Source organism: Xenopus tropicalis, chromosome 10 (genome assembly GCF_000004195.4).
Source record: "Xenopus tropicalis strain Nigerian chromosome 10, UCB_Xtro_10.0, whole genome shotgun sequence".
In the NCBI taxonomy this organism is placed as follows: Eukaryota; Metazoa; Chordata; class Amphibia; order Anura; family Pipidae; genus Xenopus; species Xenopus tropicalis.
The window spans coordinates 18,452,072-18,473,015 of NC_030686.2; the positions used below are offsets into that span (position 1 = coordinate 18,452,072).

General features: G+C 42.3%; 2 protein-coding genes across 5 annotated transcripts; both read left to right on the top strand.

The window, feature by feature from the left end:
• Positions 1-1,396: 1,396 nt before the first annotated feature.
• On the top strand, positions 1,397-9,953 carry hrob (homologous recombination factor with OB-fold). Of its 4 annotated transcripts, none has more exons than XM_012952850.3 (10): positions 1,397-1,539; positions 3,287-3,340; positions 4,790-5,698; positions 6,952-7,035; positions 7,178-7,321; positions 7,537-7,645; positions 7,930-8,015; positions 8,109-8,210; positions 8,477-8,606; positions 8,766-9,953. In XM_012952850.3, the coding sequence occupies exons 1-10, from the start codon at positions 1,525-1,527 to the stop codon at positions 8,813-8,815; spliced, it is 1,683 nt and encodes a 560-aa protein (XP_012808304.1). In that variant the 5' UTR covers positions 1,397-1,524; the 3' UTR covers positions 8,816-9,953. The 4 variants fall into 4 exon arrangements, with proteins under 4 accessions (XP_012808304.1, XP_004918641.1, XP_012808305.1 ...); XM_004918584.4 differs by having other exon boundaries at positions 1,397-1,527; XM_012952851.3 differs by having other exon boundaries at positions 1,398-1,539; positions 7,181-7,321.
• A 1,297-nt stretch (positions 9,954-11,250) lies between these two features.
• Positions 11,251-17,520, top strand: asb16 (ankyrin repeat and SOCS box containing 16). Its single transcript, XM_002935539.4, has 5 exons — positions 11,251-11,655; positions 13,149-13,416; positions 14,608-15,100; positions 16,086-16,199; positions 16,281-17,520. The coding sequence occupies exons 1-5, from the start codon at positions 11,346-11,348 to the stop codon at positions 16,464-16,466; spliced, it is 1,371 nt and encodes a 456-aa protein (XP_002935585.2). The 5' UTR covers positions 11,251-11,345; the 3' UTR covers positions 16,467-17,520.
• The last annotated feature ends 3,424 nt before the right edge of the window (positions 17,521-20,944 follow it).

Here is a 20,944-nt window from a genome sequence, read left to right on the forward strand (position 1 = left end):
GTAAATGGCATGAAAATGTTTCCATGATTTCATATTTGCACAATCCATGAATTCAAATACAAACCTGTCAAGGGGCTAATAAACACAGGACTCATGCCATCTCTGTCCTCTAGACTCATTGTTCCTGAGTCCCACTTGCCTCACTGTACCTCCCAGTGGTACAGAATTGTAGAGCCCCAAAACAGTGAGGCTCACTAGAAGGTTTGCAATAGATCAGAGTAGTTCCTGCTTGTAAATGGACACAATTGGATTGAGTATGGCTTAAAAGAGAATGCAAGTCAAAATTTAAAAAGCATACTGCCCAATAGTCCTCCTATTGTTTAGTAAAAATGCCACACTTTTGGCTCACCTAATCAAATATTTACTCAGTCACACTTACTTCACATTTTCTAGAACAGGCAGCCATCTCTAAAAAGGTATTCTCCCTTCCTTTCCCTCCTTGCTTCATACTGCACATGTGTTTCATTCCCTCCCCCCTCCCCTCTGCCAGATCCACTTCTGATTGGCTGGTGGGCTTGTGTAGCTCAGAACAGGACACAAAAGAGATCGTTCCCGCACACCCAGGCTCTCCAAAAATTTTCAAAGCCTGGTGCTCACTATTAAAGGGACCGGCACCCTCTAGAATCCAGTGTACAAACAGTGTTTGCTATCATGCTATCTGACCCTGAAACGTTGCATATCCGCAATAAAAGTTTAAGGGCTTGTTCCCTTTTTTGCAGCCCTGAGTGCCACTTGTTTTTTGTTTGTAGCTCAGAACAGGAGACAGGATCAAGTTACACACATGCTCAGAGAATAGGAAGGCTGCCGCTGGCACCTACAGGAAGGGGAGAGAGATTTCAGTGATGTCACTGTAGGCTTCACACTGCTGTAGGCTGCCAGCACCATATCTCAGAGAAGCAAGCAGGGATCTGGGAATTAAGATATGCAGTATGTACTTAAAAAGAATGCCATTTTTAATTGCCAGGTGGCAACCCTACCCCAGACACACGTTCAGTTGATTCCTATTCACCAATAAGCGCATTGGGGAATGGCCAGAGTAGATTGTGGGCATGGCCAGTGGTATTCTATTCACATAAGCATTTATAGAGAAGCCAGGGCCCATTATAAAAAAAAGGGTCAGGAAGGCAATCTCAGGTTCTGAGGGGAAGGGCACTTAATCAGCCTGGTATAACAATTTCTACGTCTTGAGGAACCATAAACCATATAATCCCCATGTTGCTTTAATATCACGGAATATCGCTGGATATTAATACCTCTGGATCGTTTACCACCAGGATACAATGTTCAGTAGAAATTGCTCACCTCTTTTTTTTTTTACCGGTGTGGGGAATACTTTGGCAAGCTACAAACCATGACTGGAACGCAAATTAATTTACTGCGTCCCACACACCGGAAGTGTTGTATCGGAAGTACCCTATTCAAACTGTGCGTGCAGTTCGGAGTGGCAAGACTTACGCATATATCTGTCGGAGGGTCCGGCTAAAATGTCAGTTCCTGGTGTTTTATCAGCGTGACCCCGGAGACATGGTGGGTTGTGAGGTTTGTTTTAGTGGTAGCAAACTTAGCTTTTTCCTTTGAATGTTGTTCAAATCCCCCAATGACTCCTCCCCCACCCTAATAACTATTGCAGCTTACCCCTTCCTATCTATCATCCCTAGTGACTCAAACAGGTCTCCCCTTTCGATCCCCCTACATTCTAATCACTTTTGCATCTTACCCCTACCTGTTCTCCCCACCCTAATAAACATCTCCAGCTCACCCCTTCCTATCCCCCTACACCCAATCACTCCTCCAGCTCACCCCTTCCTATCCCCCTACACCCAATCACTCCTCCAGCTCACCCCTTCCTATCCCCCTACACCCAATCACTCCTCCAGCTCACCCCTTCCTATCCCCCTACACCCAATCACTCCTCCAGCTCACCCCTTCCTATCCCCCTACACCCAATCACTCCTCCAGCTCACCCCTTCCTATCCCCCTACACCCAATCACTCCTCCAGCTCACCCCTTCCTATCCCCCTACACCCAATCACTCCTCCAGCTCACCCCTTCCTATCCCCCTACACCCAATCACTCCTCCAGCTCACCCCTTCCTATCCCCCTACACCCAATCACTCCTCCAGCTCACCCCTTCCTATCCCCCTACACCCGATCACTCCTCCAGCTCACCCCTTCCTATCCTCCCAACACCTTAATCACTGTTTCAGCTTACCTTTGCCTATTCCTTCCCCCAATAACTCCTGCACCTCACTCCTTGCTATTTACTCCTGTAGCTTATCCCTGCCATTACCCCCTCACACATACACAACATGCAGAAGATACGCTTTGCCTTCCATTTTGTAGCCTTCATGCTATTTTCCACTGCCTGTTTGTGACTGTTTTCCTTTACCCCAATTACTTTTTTATATAATATATAATTTATCCCTATTTTCTCTAGCTTGGCGTCTGTAGCCACAGAGAGGCTTTCAGAAATATTGGATGAAGACTTTCCCTTTGCTGTTCTTTTCTTTTACACAAGATATATGAAAATATGATTGTTACAGTGACGGTTATGATTGTTACTGGCTATAGTTGCTGCTATATCTAAAACATAAACCTTTACCTTCTTCAGTTCAAACTTTACCTAATTTCAGTCCAAATCACAGTAGAGTCGCCGGTGGAAATGTCTTTGCATTGCTTCGGTTTTCAGAAGTCTCGCAGTAGGCTGCAGGGGAAAACTTTGGGCAACTTTGGAAAATGGAAGTGATGCAAAGGCCTTTCCGCCACCAATTCCTATTTGTGCCAGTGGAAAGGCATTTAGGAGCGGTTAGTCGCCCGTGATAGCAGAGATTTATCGTGGGCTAGTAACATGCTCTGTGGGACATCAGAGTGGGACATTTAGGCCAGCCCCATTGTTTGGTAGCCTCTTTTATGAAATCATGTATATAGGTTATTTGTGCTACTGTTGAGTGTTATGAGATGCATTTAATTTACAACTTACACAGGGCCTGTATATACCATTGTGCAGCTCATTTATCAACATAGGTACAAAATAGCCCAAGTGCAGTTGTTGGATCTATGCAATACATTTCATTTTGGCCCCTACTAGCTGTTACCCTGCAGTGCGTTTGCACTTGCACTGCCTTATTACAGGTGAAAACGAATTAAGCATATTTTCCTTTAATTTGCCTCTTTTCTATCCCATCTTTGTCTGCTGTTTCAACCCCCCCCCCCTCCAGCTGCCATCTTGCCTACTGTACCTCTAAGCACCCCCTAACTTGTTTTTGTTTTTTTTTCTCGTCTTCAGGCTCTGAGTTTCCAAAACCTTTTTTCTTCAGAAAATGACGATTTTGATGATGAGGTAAGATGACTGATGTGTCAATAAGGTAGGGTACAGTGGTATCACTGTGCATTTATGTACAAGGGGTTAATTTGTGATTTAGAAATGAAAGTTACAACATGCTGACTTTGTCCAGTGTGGTTGTAAGGGGAACTTAAACCCCAAAATAACCTCCCTAACTATTTCTTCATGATGCAGGGACGCTTAGAGACCACTGCTTTGATAAATGTGTCCTCTAACATGTACTCGCGCCTCACCAGCAGTGCATGTTTTGGGCATTCACCCAGCAGCACAGGTAAGTCTGTTAGTGGGTCTGTTTTCTCATTGATCCATCTGGGTTACTGATTGGGCCACCTGTACTGCTGTGTGATTATTCGAGCAATATATATGATTGGCAAGGAAGAGGGCAGGCTTAGAAACCTGTGAGATGATGGTTTCCAGACTGGCAAGGACCCTTCCTGACTAATTTTATGGAGCAGCAATTAGTTTTAAAATACCACTGTTACACCATACTAAAAGTTTGAATTTTAAGGTGAACTGTCCCGTTCTGGTCTGTTTTGTACTGCCCACGAGTCTGTATTGTAAAGAGCAAACAGACAGGTTAAAAATATTTACAGCTTTAGTTTTATATTTGCAGCCCTCATTTCTCCATAAACAAGCATTGCAGTGTGTAAAAGACTACCCAGGAGTGGATTAACCCTTCACGTGCCACCCACTGATCACAGCAAGGTCAGACTGGCCTACTAGAGGATTACCCAATGGGGCTCTGCCTTGGACACTTCCCATTAGCCTTTTGTTATTTTAGCCATAGAACTATATAACACCTAGAACATTCACTATAGTCAACAATTAGTTCTTGTGTGAGTGGCCCCTGGATACACCCGTGTCACTGCTCCTTTTATCACCATTGAATCAAATATGAATGACTCTAAATAATTTAGTCCATCAGAACCAGCGCCTGGCCTTTCTGTAAAAATAAACATATTCTCCCTATCATAACAACTTGCTCAAGGTGACGCAGCTAATAAAGTTCCCTTATTCACTGTCGCAGGTTTTCTGTAAATAGGCCAACAAATATAGGCCACACAGAACAAACAAGGGAAAAATAGTTTTTAAGTTTATAAATGCTTGGCCCCTGCCCCTGCCCTGGCAGCATCCAGTCACAACTGCTGATCTTTAGGCATTGTGTAGCTACATGGGCAGCGTTGCTCAGTCCAATAAGATATTTGCTTACATTACTCCAGCTACAGTAGGTCTACAGAAGAAATAAAGCTGCTGATTGGTTGTTACTAGTAACTAGACAAACACATATATTAATTAGTGACTGTTAACTATCTATGAAGAGCCCTGTTTGGGGGGCTTTACTGCATTGACTGAAAGTCAGCTGTGTGACCATACACTTAAATATCTCAGGGTGCACAAGCATTTTCCTATAAGCAGGAATTAATATTTATTGTCTTATCTCTGTAGGACTTTCTGTCAGCATTGGACAATACAGAGCAGAATGTCATTCGCACTGTGCCTTCAGGAGCACGATCTCTTAGGCCTATCTCCCACGTGCCTGCCGAGTGCACAAATGAACCAAAAAGCAGGGTTCCTTCTCCTCCCTGGCACACAATGCAGCATCAGGAAGTGGTGGGAAAGAATGACCAAACACAGATGGCATACGATCTTACCCAGGACATGGATGATGAAGAGCTGTTATCTGTATGCAGCATGCTAGAGGTTCCAGAGAGACCCCTTGACACACAAGAAGCTGGGCAGTCTGTGAGTGTTCCAAGGAAGGATGGCTCTAGTGGGAACATCTCATCCTCCCTTAGACTGTGCCCAACTGGAGAAGCATGTTTTCAGGCACATGATCCCAGGCCCAGTTATAAGGGTACTGTAGTGTGCCAGCCAAGCAATTCTCAGATGAACAGAATTTGTGCCAACTCTCCATCTCCCCTGCAGATACATTCAAAAGGAAACAAGCACTTTCAGAATTCAGGCCCTACTGCCAAGAGACCTTGTAGAAGGGACATGATAGACACTCAGTCTCTGACACCTCACAGAGGAGAAACTCAAAGCCACCATACTCCTGTTCAGCCACGGTCAGTTGTGCAGTGTGTGATAACACCTAGCACTTCACAGCCTTGGAGCCCTGGCCCTTTGCGCCAAACTAGCCCTGTACCCAGTGCCCAAAATGTCCACACTGCTCCTAAAGCTCCTCTCATATCCCCACGTCCACTCATTCCCAATTCCTTGCAGACACCTGTGGTAACAAACCACTTGGTGCAGCTGGTGACTGCAGCCAATCAGACGCCAAGGAGACTTTCATGGGAGACACCACCACCAAAAGAGAGGAGGTTCCCTGGGCCAGCTGGCTTATTGCCACATCAGGTGACAAGGCTAAGCAACAATCATTGGCTGTTTATTTGCATTAGCAATAAGGCTGTTACCACTTTCTGCTGTAGTAGTAGGAATGTAGTGAGGTGCAAAGGATATAAATTTGTATTTGCAATTGAAAACAGTATTCTTCTGCTGGTTTTGAAAAAAAAGTCTGCTCTCCTCTAGCCAAGACTCCAATTCCTACACATCGTTGCTGGCTTCCTCTAATTGTTTCAAGAGTCAAAATCAGCCAAGCAGAGAGTAGAATGGGGCAAAGAGATACTAAAAGCATTTGCATTTAAAAAAAAATATAGTGCAATTAATGTATATTGGAAAGTTGCTTAGAATTTCATTTTATTATTATTGGCATATTTCCAGTGCACATTCTCGTGACTGTCGCACATTCTCGTGACTGTCGCAAATTCTTGTGACGGTCTCTTGACCGTTGCAGGTACTGCCACTTATATATGTAGCTGTAAAGTTGGCATTGATGGAGCTACTGTGACCCTAGTTTCTGCAACTGCATTTCTGTGGGGGTTTTCTTAGGTCTTTGTTGATTTCAGTTGGTCCCACCTAGTATAAAGAACTTTTGGCTGATCTCAATGGTTTGGTTTAGGCAGCTTTAGTTTCCCCTTTATATGTATATACAAAACAGTCTTTTTAAGGAGTATTTTTTTTATTTATAACAGTTTGATGTCCTGGATGCCTCAGCTTAGTTACAGAGGTAAAGCTACTACTTGGTGAGGTTAGGCCCTTGAGGCCTGGATTCAGAGATGCTGGAATGGCCTACCTCGGCAAACTATGCTGGTGGCCATACACGGGCCGACTATAGCTGCCGATATCGGTCCCTTGGACCGATTCGGTAGCTAATCGGCCCATGTATGGGGAGAGCAGAGCGGCCTGGCCGACCGATATCTGGCCTGAAATTGGCCAGATCTCGATCGGCCAGGTTAGAAAATCTGGTCGGATCGGGGACCGCATCGGCTCGTTGATGCGGTCCCCAATCCGACTGCCCCATTGCCGCCCACATAATCCGATCGTTTGGCCCCAGGGCCAAACGATCGGATTATTATTTTTTTTACCTAAATGGTCCCCGATATCGCCCACCCGTAGGTGGGGATATCGGGGGAAGATCCGCTCGCTTGGCGACATCGCCAAGCGAGCGGATCTGCTTGTGTATGGCCACCTTTAGTGTATTAATTTCTTTATCATGGTAAACTACACCTACATTCATTCTGTTTACTTGCACTTGCTCTTTGTTCCAGTTTAATGTAAGGGGCTTGGATGAGATCAGTGTATCTACTCCTCATACTCCAGCACATGGGGCAAGAGCCAAGCTTAGCACTAAGGTAACTTATATAACTTATTATGTTCATATAATGATCAACTGCATTCACAAAATTCTACATTTTCTCGCCAGTCTTCTCTAAATCTGCTTCTCCCTCTTTCCTTGTAAGACACCTACATATAACAGTTGGACTCTTGTGTCAGCAGGCAAGCCTGGCTTCTCAGCAGCCGACGGAAGAGGAGTTTGGCAAAGGCCCGTGGGCATCCTTGAAGGCTGAGTTGGCATTGGATGAGAATGATCCCACCTGCTTTCTAAGGACATACAGCGTAGTGATGGTGCTGCGTAAGGTAATTACTGTCCTTCTTTTTAGTTTCTGAAACCATAAGTCCTTTCCGGATTTTAACATTCATGTAGGTTTACCAGTATTTGTAAGTGGGTTGAATGTGGTACCCTAAAGCATAGCTAATCGTAGGAGATGGCCTAATGGCCTTAGAGCTGTGTCTTGCAATCTTAATTCAGTGTCTTGTTAGTCTTGCCTCTAAACATTTCCCTACTTTGACAGGCAGCTCTAAAGCAGCTTCCGAAAAACAAGGTTCCGCGAATGGCCGTGGCTCTCAAATCCCTTACTCCAGCTAATGGTGATGCTAGTGCAGTATTCAGAGACCACACCGGTGAGAGAGTTTGTCTGGTCTTTAGCTATCTCCTCCTCATACCTTTCTGAACCTTATCAACCCAAGCCAAATACTATTCCTATTAGCCCTTCTTGTTTCTACCAAAGGTCTATGACACCTATTACAGTTAGCACTAAATCTAGACCTATTTTGTTATGAGAAGGAGCCTTAGATGTCAGGTTCTCTGGTTGCCCTCGGAGGCCCAATCCCACTACTGCTTCTTTCTGCTTTTATATTCGTCTCTGTGTCATGCAGTTGGCTGATTGATCTCTCTCCCATGCTAGGTGATATACAGGGCACTGTCCACCACCTATTACTGGATGAGAAAGAAAGTGACCTGAAGGTTGGCAGTGTCCTCTTATTACAGCAGGTAAATCCATTTCCCCCTTTCTCCATATGCAAACACCTTTCAAATGACAGCTAGTGCTTTACAAACAGCTTGGTAATTACCTTTCCTCTGCAGGTTGGAGTCTTCTCCCCATCTAATCGCAACCATTATCTGAACGTGACCCCTAACAATCTGGTGAAAATCTACCCTCCGGAGGAGGAAGGCACCCATGCAAGGGTAATATGCAGTTTGAAGATGATAGAAAAATCTAGTAAGGGGGGCATGACACTTACGGCCAAAGTTTGCCAGACCTATCGTATATATATTGAGGGTTTATTCTATAAATGCAGAGCTCTATGGGCACCTTAAAATAATATAAGGATTTACACATAGGTCAGTGTGGCAAAGATTTTCCTTCTCTTCTCTATTAAAATCCAATAACAACAGCCGATAGTTCAGTACAGAAGTGAAAACAAATTGTAGTGTCTGTTCTTATCCTTTAGCTGGAAGCTCCACCAGTGTCAAGTGAGACTGATTTGAACAGTAATCGAATTGAGACCCCAGCTCGTCTATCAACCAACACAAGAACAGCTGGAGCCCCACAGCCACCATCACTTGGAGAGTGGGATATGGGTAAGGATTACAGTAAGGAGTCACCGTGTTGCCTGCACCCCACTGTTCAGCAGTATTATGATACATGCCCCTTCTTTTTATTTATATACTGCTCATACCTGCATTGTGCTCTTAGGTGCTGTACAATTACCCATTGTGCACTTTGTTCCTTTCCTGTAGATGACCTGGATTCTCTCCTATGTGATCTTCCTGAGGATACTGGGGACTGAACCCACTCTAATATGACCTTCTCTGTAGCATGATGTCCTCATAAGCAGGATGGAGTGACTCCATAAATGACTTCTACTTCCCTGCTATCTGTGGCCTTTTGCAGATTTCACATAACAGCCATGGCTGCCCTAGAGTGTGCATCTTTAACTGCCTACAGATATACAATATCAAATAAAGTGTGTTAAACTTTAGAGGGGTCCAGTGGTAGCCACTGTTATGTTTTGTATACGGAGGGGATTTCCTTTACTATAATGTCAATGCTTCAGTTTTGCTACATACTTTATACATATCCCATCAGGCACTGCAGCTATTCATAAGAAAGAAAACATGAGCCTTATATGTTAGAGTCCATACAGCTGTTGCCCAGTATCCAAAGTGACATTCTACGTACTTTCCATTTTCAGTATTGTTTGGCTTAGTTTCTTTGGTGTTTCACTATCACAATTGTGTGCTTCGGTCTGTTAAGGCATGGTCAAAATTAACTGTTTGATATTCATACATGTCCACCAATCAAGAAGCAGCTTTTTGCTTGTTTCCTGTTTCCCTACTATATTTTTAATTGATCATCCCAGTGTTTAGTTTTTCTCACTGTATGATACAGATACTGGACCTGTTAACTAAAATTCTTGGGACCTGGAGTTCTCCGGATTAGTGTTTTTGTTTTTTTTTGTTTTGTTTTTTTTTTTTCATTTTGATTGGTGGATTTTTATGAAGTAAGTAGACCTTGCAAAGCTAATGAAAAAGTATGTCAAACTGTCTTTGTATGACACATATGCTATAAGGGGAACCCCTGTGTGGTGCTCTATGGAGATCCCTGTAAAATGTTATCATGGACATTTAGAGTTATAACTGCTATTTAAAAGGAGAAATCTGAATAACATACTTTTGTATAATTTACTCTGTATATTTGGTGTATATTTCAGTTTCTGTAGATTTAATGTTATAAAAAAAATAAATACCTTTCCAGAAAACCAAATTATAATCATGGCAGTATAAGTTGCTTGTGCATAGACATGGTTACATCTGCTCACTACTTCCAGAGGGAACTCACTCTGATATTGTTAATGGGAATTAAGGTGTCCCTCGCCTTATAAAGAGATACTGATACCAGATATTAAACCCTTTTTACAACTGTCATAACAGTGTCTTTGCATGATTGTTATAATTTTGCCATAAATGTATTTACCCAATGCTTTTATATTACCTATCTGATCCCCTGTGTTCCTCTATGAGGGGACTGCCATATTTGAGCAGCAAGGAGTCCGTTAGCATTAGAAGCTATAACTGACAGGTTGAGAGGGGACAGTCAGGTTTAGGAACTTTAGGTAACCATTACTTACAAAAGTAGAACCATCAGTGAAAAATTATCAACATGACCTATAGGGAACTTTAATATTTTGTAGTTTTTTAGTGTCAGTGTCACTTTAACACATCCCTGAGCAAGTCAACCTGCATAAGTTGGGGGGGGGGTATTTTAAAGTGGTAATTGCACTTGGTGCTGCGGAGGTTAACAGGCATTGTGAACATGGCTACTTGTACTGCCACTTGTACTGTTGTATTGTCAGAATTCCTAATAAAACTATAGAACTAAACACATTTCAAGCCACTTTTGCTGATGGAAGGTCTAACCCCCAGCAGAGCTCAACTTAAAAACACTTGTAGGGCGAATGCTTTTCTTGCGACATGTTTAGAATTGTGAAACCTCACGTTAGATCAGCATACAAGTGAGGAAGATACCTTGTTGGATAATCTTACAAAAGATATAAAGTTGCCTTCATAAGGCATGTGATTTAGGATGTTTGCAGAAGCTGCTGCACTTACTAGCACTAGCTGAGTATTTATATATTAACAATTTAAAAAAAAAAAAAACAATTTGAAAATTGCTTGGAATAGGACATTCTATAATATACTAAAAGTTAACTATAAAGCTTGGCCATACATGTTTATATTTTAGTCTTCCGTCGAATGTTCGGTTGTATGTTTAAATGCAACGATCTGAAACTAACATTCAGACTGAAATTGTAGGATAAAGCCACCAATCGTACGAAAGTGACTTCCTGGTAATGCCCCCCAAGGATATCGTCAGATACATGCACAGATTTTATCTTCTTGAAATTGTCTAACCTGTCCAACTGACTAAACGCCCAATCTCCAAGGCGCAAAAATTATCGGGATAAATAATTCATCATTTTCATTCTGAAAATTGGACGTGCGTGGCCAGCTTCAGACCGTCTCCTGTTGCAAAGGACCATATATACAAACTTCCCTTTGTTACTACCCTGTAACTTACAGAAGTTGCAACACTGCCATGTAATAGGACATTCAGAAGCAACACAGGGGCCTATTAGGTACACCCTCCCTCTCCCCCCCCCCCCCACCCCACCATAATTCCATCAGTAGGAACATGACACTGCAAAAATATGCTTACCACGTGAAGTATCAATGATGGGTAGGTTATAAATAGGGCACATTTTTCTCTCTAGCACAGACACATAGAGATACTGTGATGCCACTGCTGATCCATATAAAATGTCTGGAGAAACGTTCCCTTTTACACCCGGCACCCTGCGAGCCCTGCAGAGACAGAGGGAGCAACTGGAGAGTGAAGATCGGAGGAGGACATTGAGTATTGAACGCCTGTCCCGCAGAGCTTTGACTTCCAGCCCTGGAGTTCGACCCCCTGTGACCCGCAGGCAAAAGTATTGTAGGGATGCCGCCATCCACAACGCATTGTACACTGGGGACATGGAGAGGCTCAAAGGAATATTCAAAGAAAATGGCTCAGCAGATATCTTGGTGGAGACAGTCAGCGAAGAGTTACAGTGGTGTCCAGAGATGGGTAAGATCAAGGCACTGATAATGTAACGGGTACAATTGGGCGCCAGACAAATCACAAACCTGTAAGGAATCTGGCTACATTTTTCTGACAGTCGTATAATCACGCTAGAATGGAGACAGACCCAGTGGTTGCTGGGTTGCCATGAATACAAAGGAGATTGTACTTGGTGTTTTTTAGATTCAGTACATATTTGTAATGTGCATTAATCGGGATCGTTACATCAGCTAAGTTAAAAAGACACAGTGGATTTGGTTAACACGCGTTTTCAATACATCTAAAGATATAAAGATACTATCCGCCATCGTCATGTGGCATATTGACCAGACACTCCAGATTTGCCCAGAAACTGGGTCCTGGCACATTTTCTGCAAAATATCTATTTTTGACTGCCTTGCGATCCCTTCATCCTCACATTTATAAACTAGACATGACTGACCCGTTATGGCCTTTAACCAGTCTGACCAAACTCATAGTAAGGCATTTTATATATGGGTTTGCTTCCATTTTCATTCTCATGATGAGACATGGCTTCTCATTAGCTATACATGAGGTAGGAGTGCCTAGTTTTGTGTAATTTGAGACCTTTCAGAAATTAAGTGGGTTTCCAGGACATTTTCTGGGATATGGCATTTAGTACTTGCCAGGACCAAATACCAACAACAAAATATTGGCCTGCTGTGTTTTATAGGTGGGCAATCAGAAAGATACCAAACATGAATGGTGTCTGATGACCCAGTCCCCCAAATATCCTAACTGGTGGGTATAGGGATTGGTAAGTAAATGATTTATGAGGGTATGATCAGGGGGGTATATGGATCCATTTCTGTAAGTCATGAAATGCATTTATATGTTGCCTCATTATTGTCCCCAGTGCATCTCTCTTTCTCTTTTTGGTTGATCATTAGTTTAAACCAGCTCTAGTGAGCTGAGGGACTCTCAGGTCAAGCGGTATTGGGCTGACACTTGCACAACATATTTGGGTTGTGCTCTTACTGCCACCCTCCCCACCCACAACCTAAATGTGCCCCACTTCCTCTGCCGGCAGCGTATCAGAGATAGACGGCTTGGGCACGGATACGTAAGTGTATGTGGATCTATAGGCCAGGTTTGGAGTAAGTTGGGTTGAGTATTTGCAACCTGCATATCACTAATTAGCTCCCTAGTAAAACTGACCTGGCACAGGCCATGCTTATCAGTTGGGTTCATTGAATAGGGTTGCCACTGGTTTATGCCGGTTTTCAGAATGTTGAAAACCACTCAGAAGGTTTTGACCCAGACAACCCCTTGAAAAACCAGGCTGTCCAGGTCAAAACCAAACAGAAGGCAACCCTTCTGTTTGGGGGCCCCATACACTCAGTCCGTGAGCAGCTTTTATGAGCCTGTTGTATGGCCACATTAAGATGGTAAATGGCATGAAGAATACTGGTGATATATAATAGATTACAGTAGGCTCAGTATGCACAGCACTTAGAATGATTTTATTTTTTTGGCAGGCCTTTGGTCTCTCATCCCTAAAAAATCCCACACCTCTCCCCTGAGGATCACCGCTGGGCGTGGCTATGGGGAATGTGTACGCTTTCTGGTGAGCCAAGGGGCGGATCCTAATTCGTCCGCAGGAGGTCGAGGTCCACTGCATGACGCTTGTGAGGGTCACCACGCTGAATGCACCCAACTTCTCCTGAGCAGAGGAGCTAAACCCAATCTACTAAGTGAGGATGGACAAGCACCTCTTCACCTGTGTAGCACACCTGAGACCTTAGAGTAGGTACCCAGGACACACCCAGACTGGCAATCTGTGGATTCTGGCAAATGCCAAAGGGGCTTCTGTAAGATGCCTAGACAGTCACTATTTACTGGGCAGGTGGGGGGGATGTTTGGGCCTCTGCATTGAAATGCCAGGACCTATTTTGTATCCCAGACCAGATTTGACCCAGGGTACAAGGGAGCACTAGTTCTGGTAGTTGCAAGCGTTTAAAAAGCAACCAGTAGGTATGGGTAGCCAGAAACACACAGACCCTGGTCCAGTTTTGTGTTAGGACTGCTTCTAAGTGCTGGTGGGGTCTCTTTCTTTATTTAGGGGAGTCAAGAATGGAAAGGGCAAAAATCATGCCCCCTTGGCCCAGGGCTCAGTATTGCTTCTCTGCATCCTCAGCATTTATTTTTTGCTATCTTCCCCTCCTGCCTCTATATCTTATAGTATCATTATTCCATGCTAAAAAGTCCTTCTGTACAGCATTGCCACTTAAAGGGAAACTCCACCCAAACACAACTTAAGCTTTTTTAAAAAAAAAAAGAAAACATAATTTCAAGCAACTTTGCAATATACATTTGTTAAAAAAAGCCTTTTTCATGTTTTTAATGTAGTAATATGGTTTGGAACAGTTACCTAAGCCTGGCCCTGTCTTCTTCTGCTGATCTGGCTAACTACGTTGAGAAGGAAAGGAACTACTCAGCGCAATGCATTGTGGGTTATGTAGTTCCTGTATGCTGTCTGTTAGTTGTGGAGAAGTTGTTACAATTTGTAACATCAATGTTTAAGTCCCTCTTCCCCTGCCAGGATTTGAAATGATGCATAAAGAGAAGAACTGTTCTGCAGCTAGATTTTGGCATATAAAAATGGTATTAAAGTTTTTTAAAGAACAGATTACAGTCATAGGTATATTAGTGGGTTCTGTGTTATGTGTGCTCTTTAACAAGTTTTTGTTCAGAAGCTGGAGTTCCCCTTTATTGATTGGGCCAAGACTGGGCAGTGCACGCAATGACTGAAAGAGATATCACAGGGCGAGCCACATATTATTTTTGACTGATGGGCATCTGCAAGCAGGTGCCCCTTTGCATCCATTACACCTGTGGGCCTAAGCCCACCAGTGTGCTACATAAGACTATAATGTTATAGAATGTAGGTTAAGTTTGATTCCAATGTCAGCATCACTATCTCTTGCAACCTTTCAGATGTGCAAAGTTGCTGCTTGACTATGGTGCGCTAGTCAACCTTGCCTGCCACTATACCCGTGCTACACCCTTACACGTGGCATCTGGACGTGGTCTTGAAGAACATGTTGCCTTGTACCTGAGCCTTGGTGCTGACCCTTCTGCCCGTAACCGCGAAGGGGAAACCCCTCTAAATGCGGCCTGTGCTGCTTGTGATAGCCCACAACACTTTGGGCGCTATTACAGGGTAGTGGATATGCTCTTGCAGTCTGGTGGTAATCCTGACACACCAGGGAAAAAAGGGCACAGTCCTTTGCACAATGCCAGTTCTAACTGCCACCTGAGATTGGCTAAGCTGTTGCTGGACCATGGAGCACCAATTAATGTGACAAACAGTGCTGGGTATTCTCCTCTGGACTGTGCTCTACAAGTGTGCGATGATTACCCAGATTGCCAGCCCCATCTGTTGGTTCAAACATTGCTCAATTATGGAGCTGTCCCTTGTGATCCCAAGGTGAGTGAACATTGCTACTGGCATATGTATTCATTGCAGTGTGCATGATGATTTCATATCGGCCATGGAATAAACTGGGCAAAGCTTACCCATGAAACTATTAAACAAATGCAGTTAATGACTGGAGGCAGAAGGGCTGCTTGATTTGATTCTAAGTTGCTACACAACCAGGGCAGCCATGTTTTACATGTGTACAGCAGGCATAGGATGAGGCCATACTTCTATAATCATGCCATCAATTTAGAGATGAATGTTGTGGACCAATCGTGAAAGTGCAGTTCTTTATGGAAGGCAATAGTTCAGCAAGAGATTGGCACATGGGTCCTCCAAGATCTAGAAAATTGGCCTATTCCTGTCCTATTCTCCTGATGATCTGGCTGACTACTTAGGTTTTTCTCAAACAGTAGTCAACTGTGCTCAGCCTGCCTTCTCCAAACCCCACAATTCCCTGTGCACGTGATGTCAATAAGAAAAGGAATACCATATTGCAATGCATTGTGGGTTATGTAGTTCCTGAATGCTGTCTGTAAGCTGTGGAGAAGTTGTTACAATATGTAACATCAGTGTTTTAGTCCCTCCTCCCCTGCCAGGATTTCAAATGATGCAGAAAGAGACAAACTGTATTGCAGCTGGATTTCAGCTTATAAAGATGGTATTTATCCATACTTTTTGAAGGAACAGCTTATAGTGATAGCCCACAGTAGATATATATATATATATATATATATAACAAGAACAAACGGAGCACACCCTATTGAAATTCAAATGCCCAGGGTGCTAGCTAAAAAATATAAAGCAAGAAAATGAGCTGCACTCACCAGGACTTGGCAAAAATATAATAAGTTTATTTAAGAAAAGGGATCTCTTTTCTTAAATAAACTTATTATATTTTTGCCAAGTCCTGGTGAGTGCAGCTCATTTTCTTGCTTTATATATATATATATATATATATATGTAGTTGACTCTCATGTTTTTCTGCCCCTAGATGTGGAGGTTCTGTGCAGCCTCACCAAAAACCTTTGAGACTCTTCTCAATGCTTATGACCGAATTCCCCCTGGGGATTCCTGGGTAGAAGCTGTGCCTCTGGAGACTTGGGAGGTAATGTACTATACCCAGAATTACTAACAAAAAAAGTAAATTTTGTTCTTAAACTTGATTTTTACTTAAATTTCTCTACAGGAACATCGGCCCTTCTATGAGTCAGTTCAACAGGCATCAAACCAACCCAGACCCCTGTTGCACCTTGCAAGATGCGCTGTGAGACGACTGCACAATGGACAGTGCCAGGTGGCAGTCTCACATCTGGGCTTACCTTCTGTGCTCAATGCATATGTACTCCTGCAAGCTGAGGGTGTCATTCACTAGCAGAAAATAAGAAAGGGTCTATCTAATGGTCATGCATTTTTTTGCTTCAGACTGAAATAACGGGGGGGGGGGGGGGGTGCAATTATCTGAGGGCACTGGGGATGAATGGAGCTGTTCTTTTTCCCTTTATTCTGCTAATATTACTGAAAAGCTTATACACACAAACACAAATCATCAAATAAACTGTGGTATAAGACAGTGTATCAATAATACATTATACAGTCTCTCAATCAAAGTCTCTCTTTAAGTCTTGTACCTCCTGACGGTGGCCCTCTTCTGGCTCTGTCAACTTTTTCTTATACCCCCACTTCTGCCAATCTGCCCTTTCTTATCACTGCTTGCCACATTGTCCCTTCTCCCCACTATGTTTGTCACACCTCCTGTTGTTCTGCTCCAGAGGGGTTGTTCACCTTTGAATTAAATTTCAGTATGATGTAGACAGTGATAGTCTGAGACAATATGCAATTGGTCTTCATTTTTTATTAACTATGGTTTTTTTGGATATTTAGATTTTTGTTCAGCAGCTGCACCGTTTGGAATATCAGAAGTTTCTGGTTGCTAGGGTTGTGTTCACTTTAGCAATCAGGCAGTGGCTTAAACATGAGACTGGAATATGAATAGGAGAGGTACTGAATATAAAGATAAGTAATAAAAAGTAACAATAACAATAAAATTGTAGTCTTATAGAGCAATAGTTTTTTGGCCTCCGGGGACCACTGTAGCAGTGGAAGGCAAATAATTAGAAAACTATAACAAATAAATAATGAAGACCATTTGCAAAGTTGCTATTAATATGACATTCTATAACATACTAAAAGTTAATACAAAGGAGAACCACCCGTTTAAAATCATATTAAGAAAGGAAAACATGATCCTTGTTTTACAATGATAAGCCAGGCTTTTCACTGAGTGGAGATAAGGGTGGGCCTAAAGCTGCTACCAGGCACAACACAAACCCTTGCATAGAAGCAGAGATTCAGATTAAGCCCTGTTTATAGGCATGTGATTATATACTGATTTTATCAAGCTTATTAAATCTTGGCCTATAAATCAACACATGGGGATGTTTTATATGAATGGATTCTACAAGCTATTGTCTATTCAATAAATAAAACACCATTAATAATCATAATGACTATACATAAACCTGCACAGTCAGTATGAGAGGGTTTAAAAAAAAATTGTGTGTGCCTATGTGGATGCAGTACACACATGAAATCACTGTTGCAGTGTCCAGGGACCCACTGGAATAATAATCCATTCTCATTGTCAGTTACCCTTTAATTATTGATCTAATGATGTCTTTAAAATGTAATTGCATACAAGCATAATGCCCCATGCACTGTAGAAAATATTCATATCTTAAGCTGGCCTTACAAGCACCAATATTGTTGTACAATAGACCATTTTGTACAATATTTGTTGCATGCATGGTGGATCAATGAGACAACCGATTTAGCAGAAGCTTCGGATAACAGTCATTTCGCCAATCAGGCGGGACAAAATCTGCATTTAGGGCTGAATCGTCAGGTGGAGGTAGGATACCTATTGTTTCTACCTTCATATCAGCCCTGAACGTCAATGGAGGGAACAAAATCTTGGAAAGATCGTAATTGGTACGTGTATGGCCACCTTTAAAAGTCACCCATGAGGCTGCATGTTCACTGCCTTCACACAGGTCATGGAATTCAGATTTGACTTCTGCTTTCTCTTGGTACATTTACAGTAGGAAATATGTTATTTCTTATCATATACATTTAGATGGCTGATGCAGAGCACATGGTAACTGAAAAATAGAAAGCTTAGGGGGTTATGTAATAAAAGGCACTAAATGTGCCCAGAAGCAGTAACCCATAGCAACCAATCAACAGGTAGCATTTACTGATCACCTGTTTAAAAGAAAAAATGTTATTGGCTGCTGTTGGTTACTGCTTTTGGGCAAACTTAGTGCTTTTTATTGCATATGGGGTTAGAGGTTACTTGGCATTTTAAAGTTCCAACATTTTACTGATGGCACTGTAGATGGTCTAGGACAGGTAATACATTGTGTATACACATACACATGGTCCAGGAAATGGCTTCCTTGGTATCCTACATGCATCTGTGTGCCTTAATGGATGTGCCTTTACCTGGGTACTCCTTTCTAAATTAGAGCCAAATCCTTCTCTAAGAAATTAATCTTAAAATTATTTCAGACAATTAGTAGATTGCTTTTATTAGTCCAAGTGTACTCGGTCAGAAAAAAGCTTGCTATTGATACGTTTCCCATGTTACTGTATAACCCCCCATAGACCACAAAGAGGGGCAGTGCAAAGGTCTTACTAGGTGTATATGGGAGCAAGGAACCAATGAGGAAAGCCACAAAAAGTGGGTGGGAAAAAAGCTATGATAGTTTTACAGTAAGGCACTTTTTGCTTCAGGGTTAATTGACTGATTATGGCTATGGTAATATACCGTATATATACTGTAGGTCTGAGCAACTTTCCCGCATTAATCTGTTTTCAGTGGTTGTAATTGTTTCTGAATTCAGTGTGTGTCACTTCTCAGTTTCTGACTCTTGAAACATAGCGGATAGTTTCCTTTCAGGTCTCCTAATTAGCTGCCTTCTGCTGCTTTGTTTGTGGAGTCAGAAGCAGCAGTGCAGACAATATAAACAACCGGGCAGATTCTGCTTTCAACAACATTACAATTACAACAGTAACTTTAAAAATCATTGAAATTGTGCAATTAATGTTATCATGGAATGTTGCTTAGAATTACACTATTTAGGCACCTGGTTCCCCATTAACAGAGCTATTTAAGTCCTTAGAACATTTTCAGGGGTTTCTTGTATGCTGGTAAATGGCTATCTGCACATATTTGGCTGCTTACAAAGAAAAGAGACCAGTTTATATAAAAGCCAGAGCCTATTTTGAAGCCCAGTCCAGGCTTGCTAGACTCCATATCACCCTAGCAACCAGGCAGTGGTTCAAATAAGAAACTGCCATATGAATAGGAGATGGTCTGAATAGAAAGATAAGTAACAAAAAGTAACAATAACAATTACATTTTAGTCTCAAAGGGCAATCAGTGCCCCCCTTTAAAAAGTTGGAAAGAGTCAGAAGTAAAAAGCAAACAATAACAAATAAAAATGAAGACCAATTGAAAAGTAGCTAAGAACTAGCCATTCCATAACATATTAATAGTTAACTTAAAGGTGAACCACTCCTTTAACCCGTGTTGGAGAAGGCTGGGATAAATTGCACTGTTACAATGACATCTGCTGTTATTCATAAATTTTGCATGCGTTAAGATGCATATTGCATGCGCAAAATTATGCACTATCGCAATGCGTTATTTACCTCATATTTCATTAATTAGCGAATAGAAATAATACTAACGCATGTTTCACAAACACGTATGAAGCATTAAACGTGCTAAATATCGCATTAGTCTGTGCGAATATTAACACCTACTTGGGGCAGGCGGTACTTAAAGAAAATTGTGGTCCGTGAGCTTTTGGCAACACAACATGGAGTTTGCAGTGGGATTTTTTCAAGTATGTGTTGGCCCTAGAGTGATGCAGCCTCCAGTTTTCAGGGAAATGGTAATTTTCAGTAAAGTAGTTTTCCAAAAGTAATGGTTATGTGCGTAATATTGTGCGCTAATACAGCACGTGGCGAAATATATCGCACACAGCAGGAAATAATGCAAGAAAAACGTTCATCGTCAGTTAAATAATGCAAAGAACATCGCTTCTTAATTATGACGCCTGTCCTTTTAGTGAATCGAGCGTTAAGTCGCAAAAAATAAGAAGCAATAAAATTAACGTATGCTATAAATAGCGCTCGTTTTATCTACCTTTAGTGAATCGGCCCCAAAGAGTGAAACAGGTCAAATTGCAGTACCACATGCAGGGGGATGAGATATTTAAGTGGTAGAGGGTAGAATTAAGAAACTATTTGCTATTGAGGACATAAATATCTCCACCAGGGCCCACGGCCCTATAGCTACGCCCATTCCTCCCAACTAAATCTATTTACACAACCTTTATTTATTAATGAGCAGGAGAGAGTGCAGAGACTGCAACTAAACTGGTAAAGGGGATGGAAGATTTAAGCTATGAGGTTATATTGTCAGGGTTTTCTCTGGGAAAAGAGGTGCTTGCGAGGGGACATGATTACTCTGTACAAGTACATCAGGGGGGGATTATAGGCAGTTGGGGGGTGTTCTTTTTTCCCATAAAAATGATCAACGTACCAGAGGCCCCCCCTTTAGATTAGAGGAACGGAGCTTCCATTTGAAGCAGCGTAGTTGGTTTTTCACGGTGAGAGCAGTGAGGTTGGGGAATGCCCTTCCTAGTGATGTGGTAATGGCAGATTCTGTTAATGCCTTTAAGAGGGGCCTGGATGAGTCCTTGAACAAGCATAGTATCCAAGGCTATTGTGATACTAATATCTACAGTTAGTATCAGTGGTTGTATATATAGTTTATGTATG

What these genes read in the sequence shown, in the direction of transcription:
- hrob (XM_012952850.3), top strand. An exon ending in TAGTGATGGTGCTGCGTAAG is followed by an intron (nt 7,322 to 7,536) that starts GTAATTACTGTC and finishes CTACTTTGACAG; the next exon opens with GCAGCTCTAAAGCAGCTTCC. An exon ending in ACTTGGAGAGTGGGATATGG is followed by an intron (nt 8,607 to 8,765) that starts GTAAGGATTACA and finishes CCTTTCCTGTAG; the next exon opens with ATGACCTGGATTCTCTCCTA.
- asb16 (XM_002935539.4), top strand. Translation starts at nt 11,346, where the DNA reads ATGTCTGGAGAAACGTTCCCTTTTACACCCGGCACCCTGCGAGCCCTG. An exon ending in ACAGTGGTGTCCAGAGATGG is followed by an intron (nt 11,656 to 13,148) that starts GTAAGATCAAGG and finishes TTTTTTTGGCAG; the next exon opens with GCCTTTGGTCTCTCATCCCT. An exon ending in CTGTCCCTTGTGATCCCAAG is followed by an intron (nt 15,101 to 16,085) that starts GTGAGTGAACAT and finishes TTCTGCCCCTAG; the next exon opens with ATGTGGAGGTTCTGTGCAGC.